Source organism: Miniopterus natalensis, chromosome 17 (assembly GCF_054644295.1).
Source record: "Miniopterus natalensis isolate mMinNat1 chromosome 17, mMinNat1.hap1, whole genome shotgun sequence".
In the NCBI taxonomy this organism is placed as follows: Eukaryota; Metazoa; Chordata; class Mammalia; order Chiroptera; family Miniopteridae; genus Miniopterus; species Miniopterus natalensis.
In genome coordinates, this window is record NC_142097.1 from 34,759,515 (window position 1) to 34,785,966 (window position 26,452).

Below are 26,452 nucleotides of genomic sequence, written 5' to 3' on the forward strand. Positions count from 1 at the left end.
TGGGTTTTCACTTTTTACTTATAGTACTTCCAGAATGTTTCAATCTTATTATTATGAATACTTATAATTTAAAATATGCAAACCTGGAAAATATAACAGAAGCAAAGAACCTAAGATAAAAAAGTTTTTAAGGTACCTGATTTAAAAAGAAAATTACAAAAAATCCTCTTAAATTATTATAATTTGCACTGTGAAAACCTTAAAAACAAAACAAAAAATGTATCACAAGAGTGTATCAAAATAGTTGAGGTATAATAGATCTTGTTTGGATATAGTAATAGTCCTCAGTGTTAGCAAGCACAAACAAAACCAAAAAACTTATTTTGTCAAGTTACAGCAAGGGACTCTACTTTGAATACGGAATTAAAACATTAGTATTCTCTGAGATTTTTTTAACGTGAAAAACTAGCAACAGTCCCCTCCCCAACTAGACTTCCTCTTCCCTCTCCAACTGCAAAATAAATAAATTTAACCCCTTTACTAAACTTGAGGAAAACTAGGGATAATCATACACACATACACTGAAATCTGTAATCTGTAATAAGCCATATAATTGAAAGAAACTGGTAAAAATGCACAAAAGGCAATAAAAAAGGGAAAAATCAAATCAAATATGAGAAAGAAAAAATTTTAAATTCATTCTTTATATTTTATTGCATTTACTGGACGAAAATATCGCTATGTTTTGGTACAGTAAGCAGAGCACCAATCCTGAAGTCAGAAAATTGGACTGGGGGCTGAGTGCTGGCTTTAAGATTCACTAGGTGTATGCTCCTGAGTATTTCCTATTCACAGCAGGAAAAATATGTCTATGGAAGGACATGGTTTCAGTAATTTGAATACACCAGTGATGTTGGTATTCTGAGTTCTGGTTCTAACTCTACTTCTAAGCATGTAAAACTAGGAGGATAACAACTTTGGGATCTGCAGTTTTCTATAAAATTCGAAGATGGGCACATTTTCCATACTACCTCAGAGTAAACACAGGGTCAATTTGATACTGGAATTTAAAAAGCATTAAAAATAATTACAAGTTGTTGATATCAGAACTAATGTTTGGCCTTAATATAAGCATTATGACGTGTGAGAGAGGCAGAGTAAGTTGTTGACAGATAAGGCAAAGCAGATACAAGGACACTTGCCATGCAGAGCAAATGTCCATAGCTGTGATACGTTTGCTTTATATTTAGATATTCTACAGCCATACCTGAAAATGTTTTCAATTAAAAACTCTAACTATTCTTGGTTGATCTCCACTTAATAAAGCTGTTTTTAAAAGTCTACCTATCATTAAAATAGGTTTTAATAGGTTTTAATAGGTTTTAATGATACCCCTCCTCTATGGTAATGTTTTTTTGGGTCTCAGATTCCACTGAGAAGAAAATTATGAACTCATTTTTCAAAAAATTGTGTGTGCACTTATGTGGGCATATGTACCTACAAACACATGACGATAAAACAATTTTTCAAACAATTTATAGATTCATGACCAAATCTAGGGAAGGAGATGTATTTTATAGACAGTCTTTCAAATGTCTTTCTTTTATATCCTTTTATCTATGTTTATGTTGATTTCTGCTGTCATCACTAAATGGAGACTCAGTTAATAATATTCTTAGGAATTTTCCTGCAAAGACTAAAACACCTATTTCATAACATTAAAATACAGGCTGATATACAGTTTGTACTCAAATGTAAAAAGCCTTTTCCCCCCTCATTGATAAAGGATGCCGTTCTCTGAATTGTTCTTTCTTAATTGGGAGTTTCTAAATAATTTCATCTAAACATGGTAAACTACATTGATTGTATTTTCAAAATATTAATTCGGAAGTTCTACTATTTTGGACTCAGCCTATTTGTCCCCCTTATTTACTCAGTGGTCTGCTTGGTAAAACAGCAGGTCCTTAAATAACATTGTTTCCCTCAACATTCTTTCATTACTTGTCCTTTTGTTAGAGTAGCAGACCTACTGGCCACATTAAATGAGGACTGACTATACTTATAAACACACAATGGGCAAGGAATGTTTCAGCTCCTTAACCTCACTGGCAACATGAATTTACCCTGGTTTTCTGGCAAGGTGTTTTAGCTGAGTCTGAGTTTTTTGTTGATGCCTTCTATATTTCCCTATTCTAAAACCAAGATTATAATCACTTGTGTATTTCATCTTTTCTGAATATTCCATCCCAGCCATGCATCATTTTGTTTTTACACTGGCAGTTTTCTTCTTCAGAGTAACTATGAACAATTTCACCTTAATCCTAAGCTCTTTAAGGATAATTAAAGTATTCTATTTATTTCCCCCCATTGTTCTTACTTGTGCAGCCTCTGCATGTTCCAGCATCTCTTCGAATTCCTGATACTCTTCATCATCTGGTTCAGCACCTGAGAGTCGAGCGGCTCTGGCCATGAAATACGGGGGCAGCTCTCCGATTGCTGTACCAACACCCTGTGTGCGAAACCAGAACACTCTCATGAGATTGTTCTCAGCACGGTGGCACTGAACACATCAAATCTATATTTTTCTATATCACCAAAAGCATATTAAGATGCACAGATTAGGGAGAAAGCATATACTAGTACACAGTCAGGAGGATGTGAGCTTGAAGCCTGCCCCTAATGCTGACCTAGGCAATGCCAGGTAAGAGGATACACACAGACAATTTCTGGTGTATTGCAGACACTAAATTAATGTTCGTTCTCTAGCATTTCTATTTCTACTTTATTTTTTGCGTTTTTTTTTTATCCTCACCTGAGGATGTTTTTAATTGATTTTTAGAGAAAGGAAGGGAAGGGAGGGGGGGAGAGAGAGAGAGAGAAACATCAATGTGAGAGGGAAACATCACCGGTTGCCTCCCACACTCGCCCTGACTGGGGAACAAAACCTGCACGAGATGATGCTCCAACCAACCGAGCCACCCGGCCAGGCCTCTACTTATACTCTATTATTTTGTCAGTTCCACCTCCCCCCTTTTCAAACATTCAAATGATTTGATAATGAGCATTCACTATTATAACTAATTAAGACAAATAGTTTCTAGGAAATCTGGTATTTTAGGATGTTGCTTTATTCTCAAAGGAATTTTTTGTGCAGAGTTAAAACTTTTAACAAATTGTGGTCAGGAAGCCCCTTCAACTCAACATTAGGATGGATAAATCTTCACCACAGGAAAAATGTATTTCCTCAGGACATCGAATGACTCATGTTTTAGTCTCTTTGTGGATTCTTGTTTTTTCCCAACCAACTCAGGATATAAGGATGAAAACAAAGGTAAAAGAATCAGGAACGTGGTTTGAACTTACGTGGCTCAAATACAGAATAGGTAACAGTGCAAGAGGCACACAGCCTTCAGGAAAATCCTCAACTCTGAGCCATCCTTGTCTGCCCTGAGTCACAGTGAATGAAAAAGGCATCTGCTAGTTCTCAGGAGCAACTTTAGGCCTTTCTGTTTGCTCTGTCCTGAGGCTCTGCCTACAAATGCCTTGAAAAGAATCCCCAAGGTACATTATCTAACTCAAACAATCTTTGTTCACAGTGTTACGTTCCAACGTGTAGGACCCATGATCTGCAAGTGAAACTGCATTGCCCACGTGTGAAACAAGAGTTGTGAAGTAAGGAAAAGGCTACTGTCAGTTAAAACCGGAGAAAGGAGAAGAGCACATGCAGAGGAGGCTACAGGAGCAAAACATAAATCATACTTTGCTCAACAGTAAAAGTTAGAGTTAGTCAACTTTGGAGGATGTTAGAAGACCAACTTACTATTTTAGAAACTGGTAACAAAGAGAAAAATCAATTATTTATCCTGTTTTACCTAAATGAAAGACATCTCAGGGCAATCAAACTGCTAAGGAGAAGTTTCTCTTTATAAAAGTATTTGGTCAATAACTAAAGAAAAAATGATATAACGGGAATACCCCCATTTTATAACCCTAATAAAATAATGAACTTACATAATAATGCTGCTAATATCACACACAAAAAAGACAAGCAGACACTACTGCACCTAATGATAGAGATACACAAGACTGAAGTATATTCTTGCAAAAAGAATTTTTTTTCAAGCCTCTCAATCTAACTATCAACTCACAGAAAATATAGGGGACATAGAAACATACTTAAACTACACCAACTGAAATACAATCAGTAAAAATAGGACTGTGGGAAACTATACTTGACAAACAGTACAGTTTCAATAACAAATAAATTTGAAAAGAAAAACAAAAGAAATAAATTCAACCAAAATAATTTGAACACTAACTGTTTAACTGATTTGGAGAGACTATTCCCAAATTTCTCTTAGGTGTGATAATTTTTTAATGTTCTAAGGTTGATCTATTTACAGATGGAATCTGATGTTATCTAGGATATGCTTCAAGATAATTGAGAGCAGAGTGGGGAGGGGTATACATAAAACAATATTAGCCAGGAGTTAATATCAGCTAAAGTTGGGTAACACTACATTGAATTAATTATGTAATTCTTTGTACTTAATTTTTTCCCCCATAACAAAAAGTAGGAAGAAAAGTTAATTGCAACATTTACAACATGAACTTCTCTTAAAACCTGTTAAGTCAAATGTTCAATAGTTCTGAAAGCAATCATGTGATTGAACCTCATGACAAGTTTCCTTAAAGTTAAAAAGGAAGTAATAATGAATTGAGATGAAATCAAGAGATACATAATATCTTATACTTAACTGACCACATTTACTATATTTTAATTTTGCTCATGTTTTCCCAAACTGGCGAGACAAGAATGGTGATCACAAGTCAGTATTCTATTTTTTATTCAAATAAATAAAAGGGAAATACAGTTATCCAGGCAGGTTCCCCAAAACACATTATATTCCAGACACAGTAGTTTATTTAGCCAGTTATCTCAAAGTAGATACTAAAGTACCAAAATTTCATGATTCTTACAGAACAATTTTATAATTCTCACACAATCAAAACAAAAAAACAAAACAAAACTGTGGAACATTAAAAACTGTCAGCCTGGGTTTAATTAAGGGGAAGAAATGACTGGCTTCCTTACTGCAAAAGAAAGACAAGTGGTATTTATTCAAGCAGTAATTCAGAAAGCTCTTTCAAAAAACCATCTACTACATACCAATTTATTGCCCTGAAGTCCTGAGATTTTAATATGCACAAAATATGCAACACCAAGAGAGAAACACAGTATCTTCCTGGAGTCTTCATTTTATTCAAAGATTTTTGGGAGGAGAACAACTCTGAATTTTTGGCTTTTAAAAATTGTGTCCTAAGGTTGCAGGTTTGATCTCTGGTCAGGGCACATACAAGAATCAACTAATGAATGCATAAATAAGTGGAACAACAAATTGGTGTTTCTCCCCTCCCCTTAAAATCAATAAAATAAAAAGTTTTGTCAAGTGGATTCACAAGCAAATCAGCAGCATTTTGCTTTTCTATGTAAGGAATCATAAGTTCAATGGTAAAATCTGGAGAGTAGAAATTTTTATACATAAATTTTATACTGAGAAATTATGGTAGTTTTGTATTGTCAGCGTGTTAATAATCTTTAAAAACAAAATCATTTTTCCTTTAAATATCCCAACTAAAAACATGAATCAGAGGCGAAAGGCAAAAGTTTGGAGGGTAAGCTTAAAAGCATTGAGAAATTCAGGGCTCTTACAACAACGCTTAAAAAACAATTACACCGCCCAGCCGGGCGTGGCTCAGCGGTTGAGCATCGGCGTAGGATCCAGGAGATTGGGGTTCGACTCCCCGGCAGGGCACATGCCCGGGTTGCGGGCTCGATCAATGACTCTCTCATCATTGATGTTTCTATCTTTCTCTCCCTCTCCTTTCCTCTCTCTGAAATCAATAAAGATATATTTTTAAAAAAATTACACCAATTTGAGTAAAATTATCAGATTGTCCTACAAATAAAAAAGAAAATTTGCTTCCAGTTTTAATTGTAAAACAGCCTTTGAAAGAATGAACTTCTGATACATGCTATAACATGGATGGAACTTGAAAACACTATGCTAAGTGAAATAAGCCAGACACAGAGATGGATATTTATGAGTTCACTTACATGGGGTATCTAGAATAGGAAAATGCACAGATAGAAAGTAGAATAGAGGCTCCCGAGGGCTAGAGAGAGGAGGGAATGGTGAGTTACTATTGAAAGGGTACCGAGTTTCTAACTGGGATGACAAAACAGTTCTGGAAGTCGGGATTGGTGATGGCCAGGCAACATCATGAATGTACGTAATGTCAGAAAGTTGTACACTTACAAATGGTTAAAACGGTAAACTTTATGTTATATATATTCTACTACAAAAAACCTCCCCAAAAGACATGAAGTTAAGAAATATGTAAATGCCCTTAAAAGGTGATGCTCTCCATCTGAAAGTCACCACACAGTGCTTTCTCCCCGCCCTACTGCTATTCCCTCCACCCCACTTTACTTCTGATTTTCCTTAGATCTTAACTGAATCACAGATGAGGGAACATCTTTGTGCTATACAGACTTCTCCTTCATAGGATCTATCACATTTTGTTTAAGTATTTACATGTATAATTTCCCCATGATAATTATGCCCCTCACTAGAACGTAAAGCTCCAGGAGGGTAGAGACTGCTAAGTGTTGCTCACTCTGACTCTCCTGCACATGGATACGTAATAACTATTATTGGAATTCTGAATGAAAAGAAAATTTATGAAGCCTTGCTATGGTGACAGAGCCAAATTGTGGAAGATCAAAAAGATGCAAACTAAAAAAAGGTAACCTACTGATGAACAACATAAAACAACTCATTTTAATGTGCTCCAAAGACTTATATGAACAAGTTGAAACTGAGGTTCACCCTGGTCTTTATCTTATAATTAGAAGTACTACGTATTTTAATGATTTCACTGACTCAATATATTTATAATGATAGTGGAGTCTGTAAAGACATTTTAATTTTACAAAGTACAAATTAAATAAACACTGTAAACAAGTTATTCGTTTTCTATCAAGTAAGACATTCCCCTAAAAAAAGCCATGGGATCAAGTTTATGTAAGGATCAAGTCCAACACACTCAACTCAGGCTTCTCAACCTCATGACTCTTCTAGAGAGTTCACATAAGTGGAATCATACCATATTTGTGTTTCTATGTCTGGCCTATTTCACTCAACAACGTTTTCATAAGGTTTATCGTATTATTGCATGTATCAGAACTTCAATACTTTGATGGCTGAGTAATATCACATTACATATATATATTACATTTTGTTTATCCTTTTATCTGTTTAGGGACACTTGGGTTGTTTCTACCTTTCTGATAATATGAATAATGCTGCTGAACAGTGAAGTACACATATCTGTACTTATATGAGTCTGTTTTCAGTTCTTTTGGATATTTACGTAGGAGTGAAAATTAAAGGAGGGTCATAAGGTAATTCTATGTTTATATTTTTGAGAAACCACCAAACTCTTCCACAGCAGCTGAATCACTACATTCCCACCAGCAATCTGTAAGGGTTCCAATTTCTCCACATCCTCAACAAAACTTATTTTCCTTTAAAAAAAAACTGCCATCCTAATGTGTGTAAAAGGGTATTTCCTTATGGTTTGATTTGCATTTTTTCAGTGATTTAATGATGTTGAGAATCTTTCCATGGGCTTATTGGACATTGGTATATCTTCTTTGGAGAAATGTCTATTCAAGTTCTTTGCCTATTTTTTAATTGATCTGTTTGTGTTTTTGTTGTTGAGTTATAGGAGCTCCTTAAACATCCTGGTTATTAAACTCTTATCAGATATGCGATTTATAAACATTTTCTCCCATTCTGTCGGTTGTCTTTTCACTCTTTTGATAGTGCTGTTGATGTACAAAGTTTGAATGTTAGTGAAGTTCAATTAATCAATTTTTCTTTTGTTACCTAACCTTTTGGTGTTACACTTAAGAAATGACTGTGAAATTCAACATCATGCAGGTTTTTCTCTGTTTTCTTCTAAGAGTTTTATAGTTTTAGCTCTTTAGTTTATGCATATGATGCATTTTGAGTTAATTTTTGTTTATGGCTTAAGGTAACAGTTCACCTTCATTCTTTTGCATGTGGATATTCTAGTTTTCTTAGCACTTTTTATTGAAAGGCCTGTCCTTATAAATGCTGAGAACAAAGGGAACACATTTAACCATAACTTGACATTTGCTACATTTTTTAACATGACAAGAGTTGTCAAAAAAGGAAATATGAAGAGCAAATAAACATTCAGCCAATCAGTCAGTATTTATTTAATTTTTAAAATATATTTCTTTCATTGACGAGAGAGAGAGGAAGGGAGAGGGAGAGAGAAAGAAGTATCAATGTGAGAATGGAACATCAATCAGCTGCCTCCTGTACACCCCCACTGGGGACCAAGCCCGCAACCAGGGCGTGTGCTCCAACCGGGAATGGAACAGCAATCTCTCTGTACACGGGACAACGCCCAACCAACTGAGCCACACTGGCCAGGGAAGTCAGCACTTACTGACATTCTTGTACTATGTGCAAAGTCTAGTGCTGAGTGCTGTAGGGGTAATAAATTGAATGCAGTCTGTATTTTTTAGGAATTTAACATTTATTTGGGGAAGTAAGACACTACACCAACCAAGCTGACTAGTTTAAGGTATGAATGATGCCAGGCCAAGTGAGCACTTCAGATAATGCATACTATGGGCATTTGGAGGAGGCAGTTACCACTGCCAGTTGAGATGGAAATTTTTCTTTATTGGCACTGGTGTTAATCCAGCTGGTAAATCATTTTTGAAAGAACAAAAGAAAATAGAAAACTGAAGTCTATATACATAGTCCCTTTCTAGCATGTTCCAAGTATTTTGTTATTTTAATAAAAATTTTTCATCAAAAGACTAATGTGGCCAAATTTTAAAAACATAGGCAACTAGTACAATGAATCTGTTTCCAGTGTTTATAAAAGAGTAACAGGAAACACGACAATTTTTCCTGTCTTTCATATTCAGCAAGTTCAACGTATGGCATTTCCCTGATAATTCTTTTAAAACACAACATAACTGATACCACTTAAATGTCTTTGAAAACTCTGCCTCTTCTGTGGGCACAATATTCATATTCACCTTCATTTTAGTTGAGATTTTTAGTGATCTGTTCCATATTTTTTATTTTATAAGAAACTATTAGGGGAAAAAGTTACAGGTAATATATAACTTAATAAATGCAAACGATGAATTAGGAACAGTTCAAATGGTAACAGGAAATCTTGAGCAAATGAACTATTTCTCAATGACAGACACCTGAATGAATTTAAGCATGTAGAAAAAAAAGAAGGCTTTGTATGGGTTAAAATACATTTGCCATTGAACAGGTAGTCCAAAAAGTTCCCAAAATATACTTAAGCAAATCACAGAAAAAATAATCGGTACAACTGAAAGGAAGATCACAATATACAACCATACAGTCTGATGCCTCCACTACAGTAAAGCTTGGTTTACGAAGGAACGTCTCATCTTACTTTAGTATTATAACAATTCAGAAAATAAAATGAGTCCTCTAAGAATAAACACTGAGTATTCAAATTTAGGAGAGAGAGACATAACATTTACAATCTGAGACTGATATATAAGCACCTGCTGTGTGTTTATCAAACATAGAAACTTTGGCAAACTCTTACAAAGTAGCACAGCTGCATCATCCGTGCTCCTTTTCCCTGCTGTTGTGACCTGGCATCAAGGGCTTCATGGTCCCTATGGCTTCATACCTTCCTTCTGAATGTCATTAATGAACAGAAAAAGCTCTAAAGGGTTTGTTTTACTTGGAAGTAGGCAGCCAATGACTTCATGACTTAATTATCTACTGACTTGGTATATGTTTGGATTCACCTTCAATGAGGTACAACAAAGTATACAGACAGTTAAATTTTAGACAAATATGAGAACAGACACCTTACCCACATGCAGGCCTCAATCCTAACTTTTGAGATGATGCTCCATAAAGAAACGGATCCTTCAATGCCCTCTTCATCTGGGCAAATAATCTGATCAGGATAGGGTGGTTCAGGGAAATTAACTGAATTGCATTCATAAGCAGCTAAAGTAACTGAAGCTATATGTGGACCCTATAAAACAAATATGAGAAATCTGATTAGAAATATTAATGAAAAAGGAATCATCAATGCACATGCTATTTTAACAGTACGTTAATCGCTATATATTTATAGAAAAAAATCTTAGCTTTTAAAGAACAAGAATCTAACTAAATATTCCAAGATACAGATGGTAATCTGAAAACTCCTTCCCAGAATTTCCTCCTGGTTTGCTTTATAAAAAAAAAAAAATCAGATTTATTGATAATTTACATATGGTAAGGGTCACTTTTTTAGATCTATATTACATGAATTTTGACAAATATGTTCAGCTGTATAATAATGAATCAAGATAGAAATAATTTCCATTACTGCAAAAAGTTCCCTTGTGTTTTTTTGTACTCAATCTCCCTCCCCCAACACTAGCCTCTGGAAACCATATGATTTCTGGCTTGATTCTAATTTTATTTATCTATATTTCTCATTTGTAAGAAGGTTATATTCCCTTTGATAAAAACTTCCTATGCTGCTATTGTTTTAGTCATAATTTGAGAATATCACTTTTTGTCTTTAAAAAGTTGGTGAAATAACTACCTCACTTATATTTTAATCATATAGAGTAAAATGGGTTAATAATGCAATAAAGGCTTAAACAAGGGTTCCCAAACGTATGCCAAGGTAAGGTTTTTGCATAAGAATCAACTAGGGAGTTTGTTAAAAATATAAATTCCTGGGTCTCCTAAGTATAGGCTGATTCAATAGGTAGAAGTGGGAACCTGTATGTTATAAACAAGCTCCTTTAGAGTTTCAAATAGGTTAGGTTCTAACAGGCTAGGTTTAGGAATCACTGGGAAAACAGTAAATTAAGGGTTAGAAAATAAAAAACCTCGGACAAGTCATTTAACTTTCTGGGCGTCAGTTTACTCTCCTGCAAGGCAAGAGAATTAGACTCATTTTATGGTTTTATCCAGTTCTCAAATCCAAAAACTCCAAATATAACCAAATGGGGGGGGGAAAGGATTACTTTATAATCCTCAAAAAACCCCCAAGTTTGAAGTTTGGGAATTCAGAATAACTGAATAATCAGTGAAAAATTTCTCACTGTACACTTACAGCTAAGCATCAGATGCAATTTAAAGAAAAATTGTAACTTTCACATTTAAAGTTTGAAAACTGAAAGAGGAATGCGATACCAGTAAGTAAACAGAAAAAATTCAACAGTTTGTCCACGATATCGCCACACAACTGTCCCCTGTAGACTGCAGGAACAGTCTACCTCTTAGCTCTAGAAATAAACAAAAATTGAACTTTCTTGGAAACTAAAATAATGAGATTTCTGGGATATAGAGGAGGGGAAAAAAATCACATTTCTATTCTAGAAATATAGATAAAATATGCACCCTATCAGATTAAACACATTATCCAAAAAGATAGAAGATTTATTCATAGTTTTAATTTTAAGTGACTTTAAAAAGGGAAATTTTCAGCAATATGATGAGGATTTTTTCCCTAAAGAAAGGACAGTTCATTCACACAACTAAACTGATATATACTTTCCATAACCACACTAATAAGTCATGATTACTCAGCCTTAGAGCAGATGTGGTGGTTCCCAGACAAAATGAACACAAATAACTCAGCTTCTTGTCCTTTGTTCATTCTCAGGAGTACAGTTAGCCTGTACCTTGACATTTTAGTTTAAACTACATTAACTGATAGGAAACCTCACAAATTCTTTTCAACATTACAGGATAAAGGTTCCTAAATATAACTGACTTTACTGAAATAAATATTAATTTACATGAAAAACACCAAACATAGAAACTTAAAATCATTTTGATTAAAAGAATTTTAAAAGTTATATACATATTGGAGCTACCTTTTAAGTGTATTTTCTAAAACCTACAAGTCCTATTATTATGTACCAAATATGAAAGAATCACATTTTAACCATACAAAATGGAGAAACATGGGATAAAGACAAACAGCTAGAGTATAAACAGAAAAGACTACCCGGGCAGAACCACTGTAAAACATAAAAATAACACAATGTTCCAGCTCTCGTGGTAGCCTGCAGGTATTGATACGTATTGGCCTGTGGCTGAGGGTTTTCCATCTCAGATCATGAAGTAACTGGTACAGACTCACTCCTAAGCAAACAACTAGAAAACTGGACAAAATATGTGGAACAATTCTTTTCAGACACTGCACCACAGGCAGTACAGGACCTCTGACTGCTGAGAGAAAGGATACAAATGAAGAAACCCTATGATGATTCGGGCTCTTGATTTGTAGACACACTTTGTGTCTACAGCAAAATCCACGGTCCAAACAGGATGAGCCCAAGCACAGCATGGTGGTCTTGCTGATATGAGAAGATCTTGCCTCTTTGAATAGTTGAAATCTGTGGGGCAGAAACTAGTGAAGAGGGAACCATGTCGAGAAAGAACTCTATAAATGTGCATGGGGTCCCCTTGAGACTTGGTCATACAACACTGCACGACATGCTAGGGTGAGAGTCCATGAGGCCAGGCAAAGTACAGCTAGCGGAACAAGAACAACTCATAGGGATTTGTGATATTAACAATTCCTAGAGTTCGTATAGGGCTGGAAAGCACTTGAGCTTCAACCAGCTGAGAGAAGAAGAGGCTCAGCATTCAGGGGAAGACTTTGAAAAGGGCCTAGAGTAAAAGCTACACCAGATAGGCCATAATTAGATTTTTTTAAAGCCTTAAATAGGTCAAGCTGATCCACAGGTTAATTTAACTGCCCAGCAAAACAAAAAACTAATGCTCTATAAAGGAAGACAGCAAAATTCATTCAATCAACTATTTAACATCACATATCCAGCACCCAACAAGAAATAATTAGATATGTGAAGCAGGAAAATGTCAGCAATAAATAGAAGAAATATTAGTCAAAAGAAACACACTCAGAAATGTTGGAGATAATATAATTAGCAGACAAGAACTTAAAAACAGTGAATATAAATATGTTCAGGGACTTGGCAACTTCAGCCCATGAGCCAAATTTGGCCCACCACCACTTTATAAATAAAGTTTCAAAGAATACAGCCATGTGCATTCATTTACATATTGTTTCTGGGTAACACTGGGCTATGATGGCAAAATTGAATAGCTATGACAGAGACTCTATGGGCTACAAGGTCTAAAGTATTTAATGTATGGCCTTTTACAGAAGATGTCTGCTGATCCCTGATTTAAAAGGAAAACCTAAATACAATGAAGAAACAGAAAATATAAAAAAGAACAAAATGGAACTTCTAGAGCTAAAAATATATCTGAATAGAAAAATTCATTAGATAATCAACAGATTAAATACTGCAGAAGGAAATATTAAAGAACTTGAAGACAGGGCAATAAAAAGTATTTAAACAGAGAGTGAAGGCTATGGAAGGAGTTAACCTCCGTAACTTATCAAATAAGATCAACCAGTCTAACATACATGTGGTTGGAATCCTAGAAAGAGAGGAAAAGATGTGTGGGGCGGGTTATGTGCAAAAAAGATACTTGAATAAAGAGTAGTCAAATATTTTCAAGATTTGACGAAAAACTTCAATCCATTAGCTCATAGATCTAAGAAACTCAACCAACCTTAGTCAGGATCAAGACAAAGAAAATAAAACATAACAAACTTCTGAAAATCATAATCATATCATAATTAAATTGCTAGAACTAAGTAATAACAAGAAAACCTTAAAAAGCAATCAGAGGAGATAAAAATAACACACTATCTATAGGAAAATACAGATAAGAGTTCTTATCAGACATAATACAAAACAAAATACAGTGGGAAATTTCTCTAAAATGTTTAAAGGAAAAAACACACACCTGTCAATCTAGAATCTATGGAAAATATACTTCAAAAATAAAGATGAAATAAAAACATTTTCAGACAAACAAAAGCCAAAAGAATTGGTTCCAGCAGATCCGCACTACTATAAACGTTAAAGGAAATTCTCAGAAGAAAAGTGATACCAGATGGAAACTTTAATGAATACAAAGGAGTAAAGAGCACTGGAAATACACAAGACCCTTCCTCATTTTAAAATCTCTTTAAAAAAATAACTAGTGTTTATAGCAAAGAAGATGACATATGTAAAAATAAAATATATGACAAGAACATAAAGCATGGGAGGAATAAAATGCTCAGTCGAAAATAAGGTAGGAAAAGAAAAAAAAAATAGGTGGAAAAACATTTTGAGAGTAGACTTAACCACTACCGCACTGATAACTACATTAATTGTAAATGTACCAAACATACAAGCAAAAAGCAGAGTGTCACCCTGGCTGGTGCGGCTCAAGGGCTAGAGCATCAGCCTGTGCACCAAAGGGTCCCGGGTTCAACTCCCAGTCAAGGGGAAGTACCTAGATTGAAGGCTGGATCCCCAGTCCCAGTCATGGAGTGTGCGGGAGGCAACCGATCGATGTCTCTCTCTCTCTCTCTCTCTCTCTCTCTTCCCCCCCCCCCCCACAGTCTTTAAAAATCAAGGAAAAAAATATCCTCGGGTGAGGATTCACAACAACAGAAAGCAGACTGTCAGAGAGCGTCAGACTGGATTAAAAAGCAAGACCCAGTACCTGCTGTGTTTAAGTCATTTTAAACATCTAGACCCAAAGTTAACAGTAGAGAAATGAAAACGATAAACTATTTTAAAATAATCACAAAAAAGATGGAGTGGCCACATTATCAGATGAAGCAGACTGCAAGATGGGACTTACTAGGGATGAATAATGACATTTCATGATGATACAGGAAGACATAACAGTTCCCAGGGCGTAGGTACCCCATTAACCGACTGTCAAAATATACTAAGCAAAAACTGAAAGGAGAAATGAACACATCTACAATTATAGTTGGAAATTTCAACAGCCTTCTCTTATTAGTTGACAGAACAAGTAAACTGACAACCAGTATGAAAGACTTGAACAATATAAAACACTCCACCCAGCAATAGCCAAATACATATTCTTTTCAGGTGTCCATGGAACATCCACCAAGACAGACTGTGTGCTGGGGTATAAAACTAGTCTCAGCTCATTTCAAAGAATGCATCATGTGGCAAAGTAAACATCAACACAAGGAGTAATGCTTAAGGAAAAACAGCAAATAGAGGTCCCCAGAGATTAAATTCTCCAGTTAAGGACAGTGTAGTGTCCTTTCTTTGTGGTGGTAAAAAAAGGAAGTCAAACAGCTATACACAGCCCCGCCTGCTATTCCCCAGCACAGGCCATTCTATAATTCCCTGGTTAGCAACCAGGTCACAGGTAACATTCACTAATTGCACACATAACTCCTGAGAGTTCCTAATTACCGTCAATGGAAGTTCCCTTTGGTGATTGGAGGTTGAACTTTATGACTGTGATGAAATGTTATACTCTCACCAGAGTGACAGGTTTTAGGGCCCTTTATTGGGAATGGGGAGTAATTCAGTATAGGCATTCTAAGTGTAGTCAACTCAACAAGATAGCTCAGTTATTTGTGACATATCGAACATCTGGTTTTGCTTCAGTTCAAAGCCTCATGTATTCAGTCTCATGAACTGTATTACATTATATTTTCCAAAGTTTTCATAATGGAATAATTCTGCCTGTCCAGGATAAAAGATGTAGTGCTTGGCGAGGCAAGAATATGTCTGGGTGAGAGCAAATCTGTAGTTAGACCAGGGTAAGATTTCTAATAAGAGCAGATACAGGTATTGGTGGGAAAAGTATTTTAACTTATAAAGTATTCTTTTAAGATACATTTTGAGTCACATTTCTACAGTTTATATCCTTTCATGAGCAATGTAAAATAAGAAGTTTTAGTGATTGATAGAGAAAAATTAGCAGAGATAATTATATGGCATTTTTAGTCTAGCTTCAGGAATGGTAATATACTACTAGTTCTGTCCAATGAAGATAAATTTAGAATTAAAAGATAAAATTATCATTCTTAAAATTATACCATACACAAGTATTCTAATCTGGTAGTTAAGAGAAGTTCTAGGTAGTGCCCTGATAATGTAGTACCTGTGTAAGCCCTGAGAAGGGAGTCCTGGTGCCACAAACACAAATTAGGGTCTTTGTAAGGAAGGTATGGGATAGTCATACCTTAATCTCTGAAAAAAATTATATTTAGTAAAATGACAAACTGCTTCATGGGGAAAAAAATGTTTTCTGGTTTTTGAACTTTACTGTTGGGTATATTTTAGGGCCCTTTCTTCCAGAAACATTTCTTAACAACTAACAACCTAAAATGGTCGTTAGTTAATTGTGAGCCTATTTAGCCAAGCTCTTTCTCAACCAGGATGAAAAGTATGCCGTATTAAGAGTGCAGTATGTGGATGTGTGTTTTTTTAAGGAAGATGAGCAGACAGACAGACAGACATTCTTCCGCCCTAGGCAGCTCTCTCAGAACTGATAAAAAATTCCTAAAGACTGGAGTTGTTTGCATAACATCTGTAATGTCAATTCATAGCCTAATCCATCATCCATACACAGAAGTCAAGTGAGATCCCAAAGGCAACATTTCCAATTAGTTTTGTCTGGAAAGTTTAGGGCAAAGGTAGTAAAATCAAGAATCCTGTGCTGATTCACTGGGAAAACATTTGTTTGCCACACTCCTTCACTAAAGGAACAAAAGGAGTCAGTGGTTAGTCTGGAATGTGATTCATTAGGAATATCTTGGTGATAAATAAATGAAAGATGGCAAATGGCTGTGTGCATGACTTGCAAAACCTTTGTTTTCTTTAAGTCCCCCTTTAGAAATGCTTTTGCAAACAGGAAGTCTACTCCTCAAGTTCTCTTAATCATTGCTTTTCTCATTATAGTCAGAAAACTTGCCTAATGTTATGGTGTTCAGCAAATTCTAGAAGGCTAGAGAATGAACTATTGACTCCAAATGGGCACTGAGAAGTTTAACTAGTGGTTATATTCTTTTTGTGGAAAAGGCCCCATGTTTACAATGAAGCCTCTAGTCCCTCTCTATCAGATGCAGTACAGTATGTCAAAAAGCAATAATCTGGGCATCAGTTAATGTGGGTTTTTGCTTTCTGAAGCTGTTAGTAACTTACTAGATGTAGTAGGACTTCTGTCTCACATTCCTCATCTGATGAAAAGTCTAACAATAATAATTATGATAATAATGCCAGGTAACAGGGCAAGAACATACAAGATTACATAGTAAAGGTATTATAATAAGTAGAACACTGCCAACCTAAACAAAAAATGTATGAACTCTCTCATTCACGCTCCAAGTTATAAGGACCTGGCTTTTAAGTCCTTTTTACTATATTGAATCAATCCATAAATAAAGACACATTTCACTTTCCTTCTACAAACCTAAGCAAATTTGATCATAGAGTTGATTTCAGTGTTCAGGAAAAATGGACCACATACTTACAGAGAGAGCTTTTAAAAAGGTTATCAATTGTTTCAAATATATACCCAACAGAACAGATTTCAGCTAAACTGTGTCTTCTTAGCTTTCATTTAAGCACACATTAATAAACAGTGACTTAAGGACAGGAAGTCATCCAGTCTGTGCATACCCCCTTTGGTGAAAACCCAGCCCCATGTCCTGGAGACCTTGGTTTCTTTGATGTGGTGATGCTCATGAGAGTTAATACATGAATCATTCCTTGGGGAAAGACAGGGCAAAGAGCGGATCATGCACTCATCAAAAAAGGGCAGACAGACCTTTTCTAAGAAGGGCCTGCTGGTCTTCCAGGAAGAGCCCTGAGTCACTGCACGCTTTAGCCAGAGTCATTATACCTATACAGAGCAACATCAAGTCACACCAGAACCATACTTTTGGCAATCTCTCTCCTTTTTTGTCTTACAAAGGCATAGACTGGTGAGCAATGAGGCAAAAATCAGAAGTCAAACAGAAAAAAAGGTAAAGAGGTTGGCTAATAATTAAAAAAAAGAGTTTATTCCACCTCACGGCATTAAAAAATTACAATATTTCTCTTACTGAAACTACCACACTATTTCATTTCAATTCATTTACATTCAGTTTTCCAAATAACAACTACTTTAGGCAACAAACAGCCATAAGTCAAAAAGTATAATACGTGTCTATACCTAAGGAAGAAACAACTTTATAATAGTCTATGAAATACTATATTCATACTGTAAAGTAAGGAAATGGGGTGCTATATACAGAGGTGTTCTATAAATATTCCATAACAATCAAGATGCCAGATTTTTTAAATGTACAATTTTTACCACATATTTTAGCAATGAAAATAATTCTAAATTTTAAAGCAGAAACTGCCCCTGAATCTCACACAAGGGAAAATATCTCACAACTTTCTTTGAATTTGTTTTATAACAAAGAGCCAAATATTTTTTCCTATTAAAATGGTCATATTGAACAAATGACCCTTCATTTGTTCTGATGATAATGCCTTGATGTTACAGCTTTTAATAAAACCTGATCTATTCTACAATGTAGTTAAATAGTTCTAAAACTTTTCTACACCTCAAATGCATGTAGATAGGGTAACTCTAATGCTGTGAAATCCCTATTTGATTCCCAAAGGTGATGAAAACCAATGGTTATAGAAGCCAAAAACAAAAGCTATCTGTAAAATATATTCAGCCTTCTATCTATAGCTTAGTATTTGGTTGCCTTTTAAAATTATAAAATGATTGTTGACAGCTTTTGTTCTCAGAGTTCTTTGTCTAGGATCTGGGCTTACTTGAAAGGAATAAAGGGCTTGTTACAACTTTTTCCAGGAAATTGCTCCACCTAGTGTCAAAAACTGTTCATATAGCACGTTATTTGGGACTTGGAAATTCTTGGGGACTCATTCTTTGTTACTGTTAAATGGAACAAACTTTATAAATCATTAATGGCACAAATAGCTTACAAATGGCCCTTTTTCTGCTTGTCTTGTAAGCTGATGAATAATACTGAGCACACCTGGAAGGAGCATGCCTGAGATACATTCCTCACTATCAAGTACCAAAGTTCCTGTTTTTATTTACCCGGTTGTTTATAGACTTATGAATCATGTTTTTCTAGTACTGGACATAATTCTAAGGTGGCTACTGAAATAATCCCATTACTTCTCCCAACTGTTTACAACAATCTAAACTTAATCCATAAATTATTTCTCAAAAGGATTGCAATGTTGTGAAAACTGTATTTAATAACTGCACATATCTAATGGTTAAAACATAAAATTGGGGGGGGGGGCGTGGAGGTGGGGAAAGGAGGGGGGGAAATGGGGATATCTGTAATAATGTCAACAATAAAAATAAAGACACCCCCCCCCCATAAAATTAGAACTAAATCCTGCTGCCATTAGGCAGCTCGTCTGGAAAAATTCCTCCACTTTACTCTCCATGAAAAGTGTGTCTTTCCCTTGATGGTTTTCTAGACCATTCAAACACTTGCACAACTACAGTCTCTTCTAAAACATCATGCTAAGTCTAATATTATGACCCAGAAAAGAGAAGACATAACCCTTTCTTAGTAAATGAAAGTAACAAATGTACGAAGTGCCACATATAAGTCCTCAGAAAGCAGCTAGCTCCCTAGGGCTCCCGGGTTCAATATGCTTCCAGTGCACTCCTGTCATCGCAGGAGCAGGAGCAGGGATTAGCAAACCACGGCCTGCACACAAAGTCCAAGCTGCCACCCACTTTTGTGAAAAAAGGTTGACCTGAAAATGGTGACACCTCCCTCACACACTGTTCTTGGATGCTTTCTCATTACAATGACAGGTCTGAGGAGCTGCAAGAGATTGTATGGCCTGCAAAGCCTAAGACATTTACTATCTGGCCCTTAACAGAAAATGTGCTGACTCCGGGCTATCTAGTTCTGGGTCAGACCATTATTAAGTCGGACATTTTGATTCATTCAAACACAGAGATGCTTCGAAGAGGAAAATAGTAATCATGTTCCCTTCAATAACTTGTTTTTACTCTGAGCAAAATTTCCTCTAGTAAATAAGCATTCCTAGATCACTTATGTTCTGAATCTTCTGGGATAAAACTAAGACTTAAGCCTGAGTTCCAGTCCCCAAATATCACCATGAGTAATATTTATATATAGTTCTTCCTGATGTTTAAAGTGTGGCCCTTAGGCTCTAGTCTAAAGCCTGCAGGTTTGCCCCTGGCCAATCTCACCTCTCTGGGTTTCCTCTCTCCCTCTCTCTCTCTCTCTTTCTTTAATCCTCACTCGAGGATATCTTTTCCATTGCTTTTCAGAGAGACTGGAAGGGAGAGAGAGAGAAACATCGATGTGAGAGAGACATATCGATTGGTTGCCTCCCACACTCACCCCGACCAGGTTGGGATCGAGCCTGCAACTGAAGTACGTGCCCTTGACCAGAACTGAACTCAAGGCCATTGGGTCCAAGGGCTGACGCTCTAATCACTGAGCCAAACCGCTAGGGCTGGGTTTCCTCTTTAACATTGATGTTAACCTTGCAATTCTTTGCTCTTTTCTTATTTCTATGATGCCTTTTAACAGATGTTTTTAAATGTTATCAACCATTTCATGATACTTTCATGAGAGTTGATCCAAATTGCCTAATCTATCATCACTGGAAATGAAAATAATCAGTGATTTTCAACTTTGCTATGACATACTGCTACATTAAAATCAACTGTGGGAAATGTTGCTTATAATTTCTTTTTGTTAAAAATGTTTTATTGATTCTTTTAGAGAGAGGAAGGGAGTGAAACATTGAGGAGAGAGAAAAATTGATTGGCTGCCTCCTGCAAGCCCCATACTGGGGTTGGAGCCCTCAATGCAGGTGGACATTTGCCCTGACCAGGAGCTGAACCAGTGACCTCTCCGTGCACCGGATGACACTCAACCAGCTAAGCCACATTGGACAGGGTGCTTATAATTTCTTAAGAATAATAGCTAAAGCATGTAAATTAAAAATGGTTGCTTTTTAAAAACAAAATCAGCCCGGCCGGTGTGGCTCAGCAGTTGAGCATCGACCTAGGATCCAGGAGATCGGGGTTCGATTCCCCGTCAGGGCACATGCCTGAGTTGCGGCCTAGGCAGCCGATCAATAACTCTCTTATCATTGATGTTTCTATCTCTCTCTCCCCCTCCTTTCCTCTCTCTGAATCAATAAAGATATATATATATTTTTAAAAACCAAAAAAATCAGAGTGAAAATAATGATAATCATAATAGCAGTTATAATTTATTGACCATCTTATATACACTAGCTACTGAGCTGAAAAAGTGTATACATCTGTTATTTCATTTAATCCTCAAAACAGCCTTATGATAGGTATTATTATTCCCATTTAAAGCTGAATACAATGAGGTTTAAAATTTAATAAATTCACCAAATATCACCATTAGTAATATTTGGCTGGGCATTCAAACCCAGCTGTTTTGACTCTGAATATGCCCTATTACCTTCCCTGATAGAAATGAAAGATTTTACTCCCATAACAAAATAACTCTCAATAACCTGCACATTCTTGAATGTTAAAGAAAAAGGTGGGATTATGCCATTATATCTGAAACTGGGCATGCCACGAGAGTATGTCCTATATGTAAACATGTATGTCAGAATTGAAAGAAAGGTTGACTGCTGTTAAAGTAATGAATGAATATGAAAAACTATTAAGAAAATTACTTTTGCTCACATGCATTAACTGGTAGGCATAAATACAGATAAATAATACAATAGCCCTCTAATTTAAATAGATTTTTTTGAGGGTTCCATCTTTATCCAGAATAGAACCTGCTAATATAGCAGTGTATTGGTTGTGTTAGCAATGCCACCTAGTGGCAGCCAAATATAAACAACTTAGGAAAAAAATTACAGAAGAGTGGTTGGTTCTTAACTTTTTATAGGCTACAGAGTCTTTGGAGAATATAATATTACAGGTCCTTTTTACCAGAAGATACATATTTGCAAAGACACAAGCAACATGTATATGGAAGCAATCCAAGTACCCATCAGCAGATGAGTGGATAAAAAAGCTGTGGTATATATACACAATGGAATACTACTCAGCCTTAAAATACAATTAAATCCTATCTTTTGTGACAGCATGGATAGACCTAGAGGGTATTATGCCAGAGAAAGACAAATACCATGTGATTTCACTTATATGTGGAATCTAAAGAACAAAATAAACAAAATAGAAACAGACTAATAGATACAGAGAACAGACTGATGGTTGCATGTGTATATCCGTGAAAGGTTATACAGGGACTCTGTCCTTTCTGCTCAATTTTTCTCTAAACCTAAAACTGATCTAAAACAATGAGGCCTATTCATTAAAAAAAAAGTGTTTTTAGTCCTTTACAAATTTTTCTTTTCATTCTATCCAACCATTGGCACCAGCAACCCACCTGGATCAGGTGAAGATTTAATCTACTTTGCAATATAATTACAATATCCCTTTAAATTTCACATTTCAGATACTAATAATATGTACTTAATGAACAACTAAACATATAACTATTTCTGTTCAATTGAGAATATCAACATCTGCTCACTCAAGTCAAAAACCAAGCTATCTTTGGCTCCTTCCTCCGATACTAAAATAAACCATGACATTTCTTTTTCTAATCCTCACCCGAGGGTATTTTTCCACTGCTTTTCAGAGAGTGGAAGGGAGGGAGGGAAGGAGAGAGAGGGAGAGAGAAACATCAATGATGAGAGAGTCACTGATCGGCTGCCTCCTGCACGCCCCCGACTGGGGATGGAGCCCACAACCCGGGCATGTGCCCTGACCGGGAATCGACGCAAGATCTCCTGGATCCCAGGTCGACGCTCAACTGCTGAGCCACGCCCAGCTGAGGGAGAAGTTATATATTATAGATTAATTCTCAAATTATTCTTCAGACCATTAATTCAGCAGCCTTCAGAACAATAATTCCTTAATACTTATCAGACCTGCTTCAGAAATGAAGCATCTGCAGTATTTAATACTTTTCAACAATCAGTAGCGCTGTGACAACTTGTTCACCTGTTTTTCCCCAATCAAGCTCAAGCTGTTTTAAAATGTGTAATTGTTGTTGACTGTATCCAAGGACAGGAAGAAAGTGAAACAACAGAGGCACAAAACTTAATGAGGCACTCACTCATCCATCCCACACACAGACACACTGAAAGCGCCTATTTAAATGCTGTGCTCTAGATGTCTTGCCCGTCACCCCCTGGTCCTGGCTCTGCTATTATTCCAGTCTATTTGTCAATGTTCAAAGAAAAACCTATTTTTTAGGAGGGGTACATTTCATAGTTTGGTTTAAAAGGGCTTAAGAAAGCATTTAGTACTACATATGTAATACTTCATCAACTACACTCAGTAAGAACATCAAAATAAATATTCAGGTGTATACACAGTGTCTGAGGATGGGAGCGAAGACAGTTTCTTGAGAAGACAGTTTCTCATTTGCTGATTAACAGAGAAAGTAAATGGTCCAAATTAATTCTGAGCCTTACATGGAATTTTGTGCATTTAAATAACTTCAATAATTAAAACAACAATTGCACAACTAAAAGAACCAATATTCCAAAATCTGGAAAGAAAAAAACATTTCCTGGCTAAATTAATTTAAGGAAACAATCTCATTTGCTTAAGGAGTTTCCCCCTTCTCTTTTTAAATCCTCAAAGAACTGACCTGAGGATTAGAATGCTTATAAAACACAAAGGTAATTAAATAAAAATCTTAAATTTTAACTTCTGAAGTAAAAATAACCAATTAAAATATAATCCCTTTTAATCTTGCGTATTAAAAATTCTTCTTACCAGATAGAGCAGAAAGGTGTGCAGCCCTGTTCCAAGCCCAACAGAAGACAAAACTCCCAATCCTATCCAGTAGGCATACAACAGAAACTGTTTCTCTATACGTTGTACATACTGAAAAACAAAAGCGATGCGGTGAAAATCCAAAACCAGAATTTTTAAACAGAAATGTGGTATTTAGCAACTCCAATCAAAATAAGATAAACCAACTAAATAAGTTTCCAATAGAAAGAATATTAAAAACTCCTTGAAGGGGACTAATTTCTTTAATATATGATAGCAGAGATGGCAAAAAATTCATTTAATTGGAATAAAGCTCTTGTTTCTAGACCCTTAAAATTCTACTATTGCAATGACATTTATAGGAAAAATGCTAGTTACTAATAAGGTAACTATAAGAATAAAATTTTTCAAGATATTTAAAAGTTACAAAAACTTTATTTATATAATATTTGTGAAAAGAATACCATATTCTTGTTTATCCAAGTGAAAAATGAGAATAAAATTATTTTTTTAATATTTAAGACCAAGATGCTTTTCAAACGGGAGCAAACTGAAGCCCCTAGGATATGGACTTGTTGGAAGAATACCAGACTAAAGTCTAGATTCTCACATCGACAAGTAAATTCATCAAGCCAGTTCCCTGCAAATTCTTAATAGCACGTAGTTTTCTGTAAAATATTTCTTAAAAATATATTTAAATTTATAAAAACTTCTCTGAGATTAGAGGTAAACTGCTTTAAAATATGAAATGATACCATTTTAGAACCATATCCTATTAGAATACATTAATATTTTGCTATTTTAACAAGTTATTAACAAAATATCCTATTCCTTTCAGTTATGTTGTACTGACAGACTATAGGCAAATAAACTTCCCCATCTATAGATATAAAACCTAACTTTCAATCTAGGATAAGTATATCTGTTTGAATGGATCACAGGAATGTGTTAAAGAAAATATGAAGACTTTGGTAATGAGTAAAGGATTCATGCTGCTTTGACTAAATACTGTGCAGAAAATTACACTTAAATCCTTGAAGCTAAAAAGGGGTGATATATACCAAATATAAATGCTGAGCAGCCATGAACTACACCACAAGAATATTTTAAATATTTGGCCTTAAAAGTACATTAAGAAACCAGTTATGACATAAATTAAACAAAACCAAGTCTAAAAATTGTTGAGGGTAGAAATCCTATGAAATCTACAAAAGTCCCATCATGAAACTGTTTGGGATTAGGGAAGAACAGAAGCAGTTGCTGAACTAACTTACCTGTTGATGTGCTCCTTCCACATAATACGTAGCTATAAGCACAGCAAGCAGCAATAAACAAGATACCACAAGGTTTTGACGATGCCATAATCTTAAAAACATATTTAAAAAAATAAATGAAATATCTGTTTCATTTTCAAGATTCAGCATTCTCAAAACAATTTCTTTTTGAAGCAGTTAGGTTATTTAGCTGAGCTACACAATCAGGTTTCTGGGATGAGCTCTTTTGTCCTTAAACACTATGGTCTCTTGAGGTACAGAAGGGGGTCAAGGGAAAATACATGGTACAGAACTCAATTTCTTTCCCTTATCCGAAAACTGATCTTGTTTATACCAAACTTCTAATTGGGAGAAACACTATAATATAATGGAAAGAGTATTGGCCTTCAAGTCAGAAGACTTGGGTCAGAGAACCAAGTCCCTTAAATATTGCACTTTGAGTAAGACACTTAACCAGTCTGATTCTGTTTCTTGTTTTAAAAATCATAATAATCATGTACTTGTTTTGCTTTCTTTATGGCATTGCTTTAAGGATCAAATGAACTAAAAAATGTTACAAAATGTTTTATAAACTGTAAGTACAATAAAAATGCAGGATAGTATTACAGATAATAACTTGGAAAGGCAAGCCAAAAAATGATAAGGCATGTTAAAAGTTCAACTTGCTCTTTATATCTGAAATAGGACTTACAAGGACTAAACTTAAAGAGAACACATTTCCTTGACAGAGTCCTTTGACATTGGCTCAAACTATCAGTAACAGTGCCACGTATCCTGAACCTTGTCCTACTAAAGAATCAATGTATCCAATGTACACCAGCCTTTCTCCTGAAGGTAAAGCCAGAAGAAGAAAAAATCTCATTTTCAGGATCCTGCTTTGCATAAAAGATTCAACATGAGACAGTGGTCAACTGTAAATAACCCAGTGAGCAAATAATAGTATGTTACTTTAATCTATTTTTCTTTAAATTATAGAAAGGAAAATAAATATGTCCCCATAACATTCTAAATTTAATTAATTCATTTGATAAAGCAGGTGGCAGGGAGTAGGAGATTGCTGAAGATTTCTAAAATTAGTAAATAGGGTTTATATAAAATGTAATGGAAGACTTTACTTTGAGGTCCATTCCTTCAAGATTACTAGGATTTCCAGAGAAAAATACTGCAAGGTAACAAGTGGCTGTCTCCACAGGACAATATTCTGCCTTTCTTCCCGATCCCTCTTCTTCTTTTCATTCATTGAAGAGGGATCTGAAAAACATTAGTGCAGAAGTTAAAACAAAATGCTCGCCTTTTCCAATCACTTTCAAGATTCATCTACCTTCCCATCCCACATTTGAAAGGACTGCATATAAACCTCAAAAAACAATG

The 26,452-nt window shown here is 35.5% G+C and overlaps 1 protein-coding gene across 3 annotated transcripts in view; it reads right to left on the reverse strand.

The window, feature by feature from the left end:
* VMP1 (vacuole membrane protein 1) overlaps positions 1-26,452 on the reverse strand; it is a 78,644-nt gene that overhangs the window by 43,025 nt on the left and 9,167 nt on the right. For all 3 annotated transcript variants that reach the window (XM_016203757.2, XM_016203767.2, XM_087826267.1), the window contains exons 3-7: positions 26,197-26,332; positions 25,082-25,172; positions 23,808-23,918; positions 9,922-10,089; positions 2,318-2,449 (exon numbers count right to left, since the gene is read on the reverse strand). In XM_016203757.2, the coding sequence (XP_016059243.1) occupies positions 2,318-2,449; positions 9,922-10,089; positions 23,808-23,918; positions 25,082-25,172; positions 26,197-26,332 (638 nt within the window). The remainder of the gene's footprint in view (positions 1-2,317; positions 2,450-9,921; positions 10,090-23,807; positions 23,919-25,081; positions 25,173-26,196; positions 26,333-26,452) is intronic.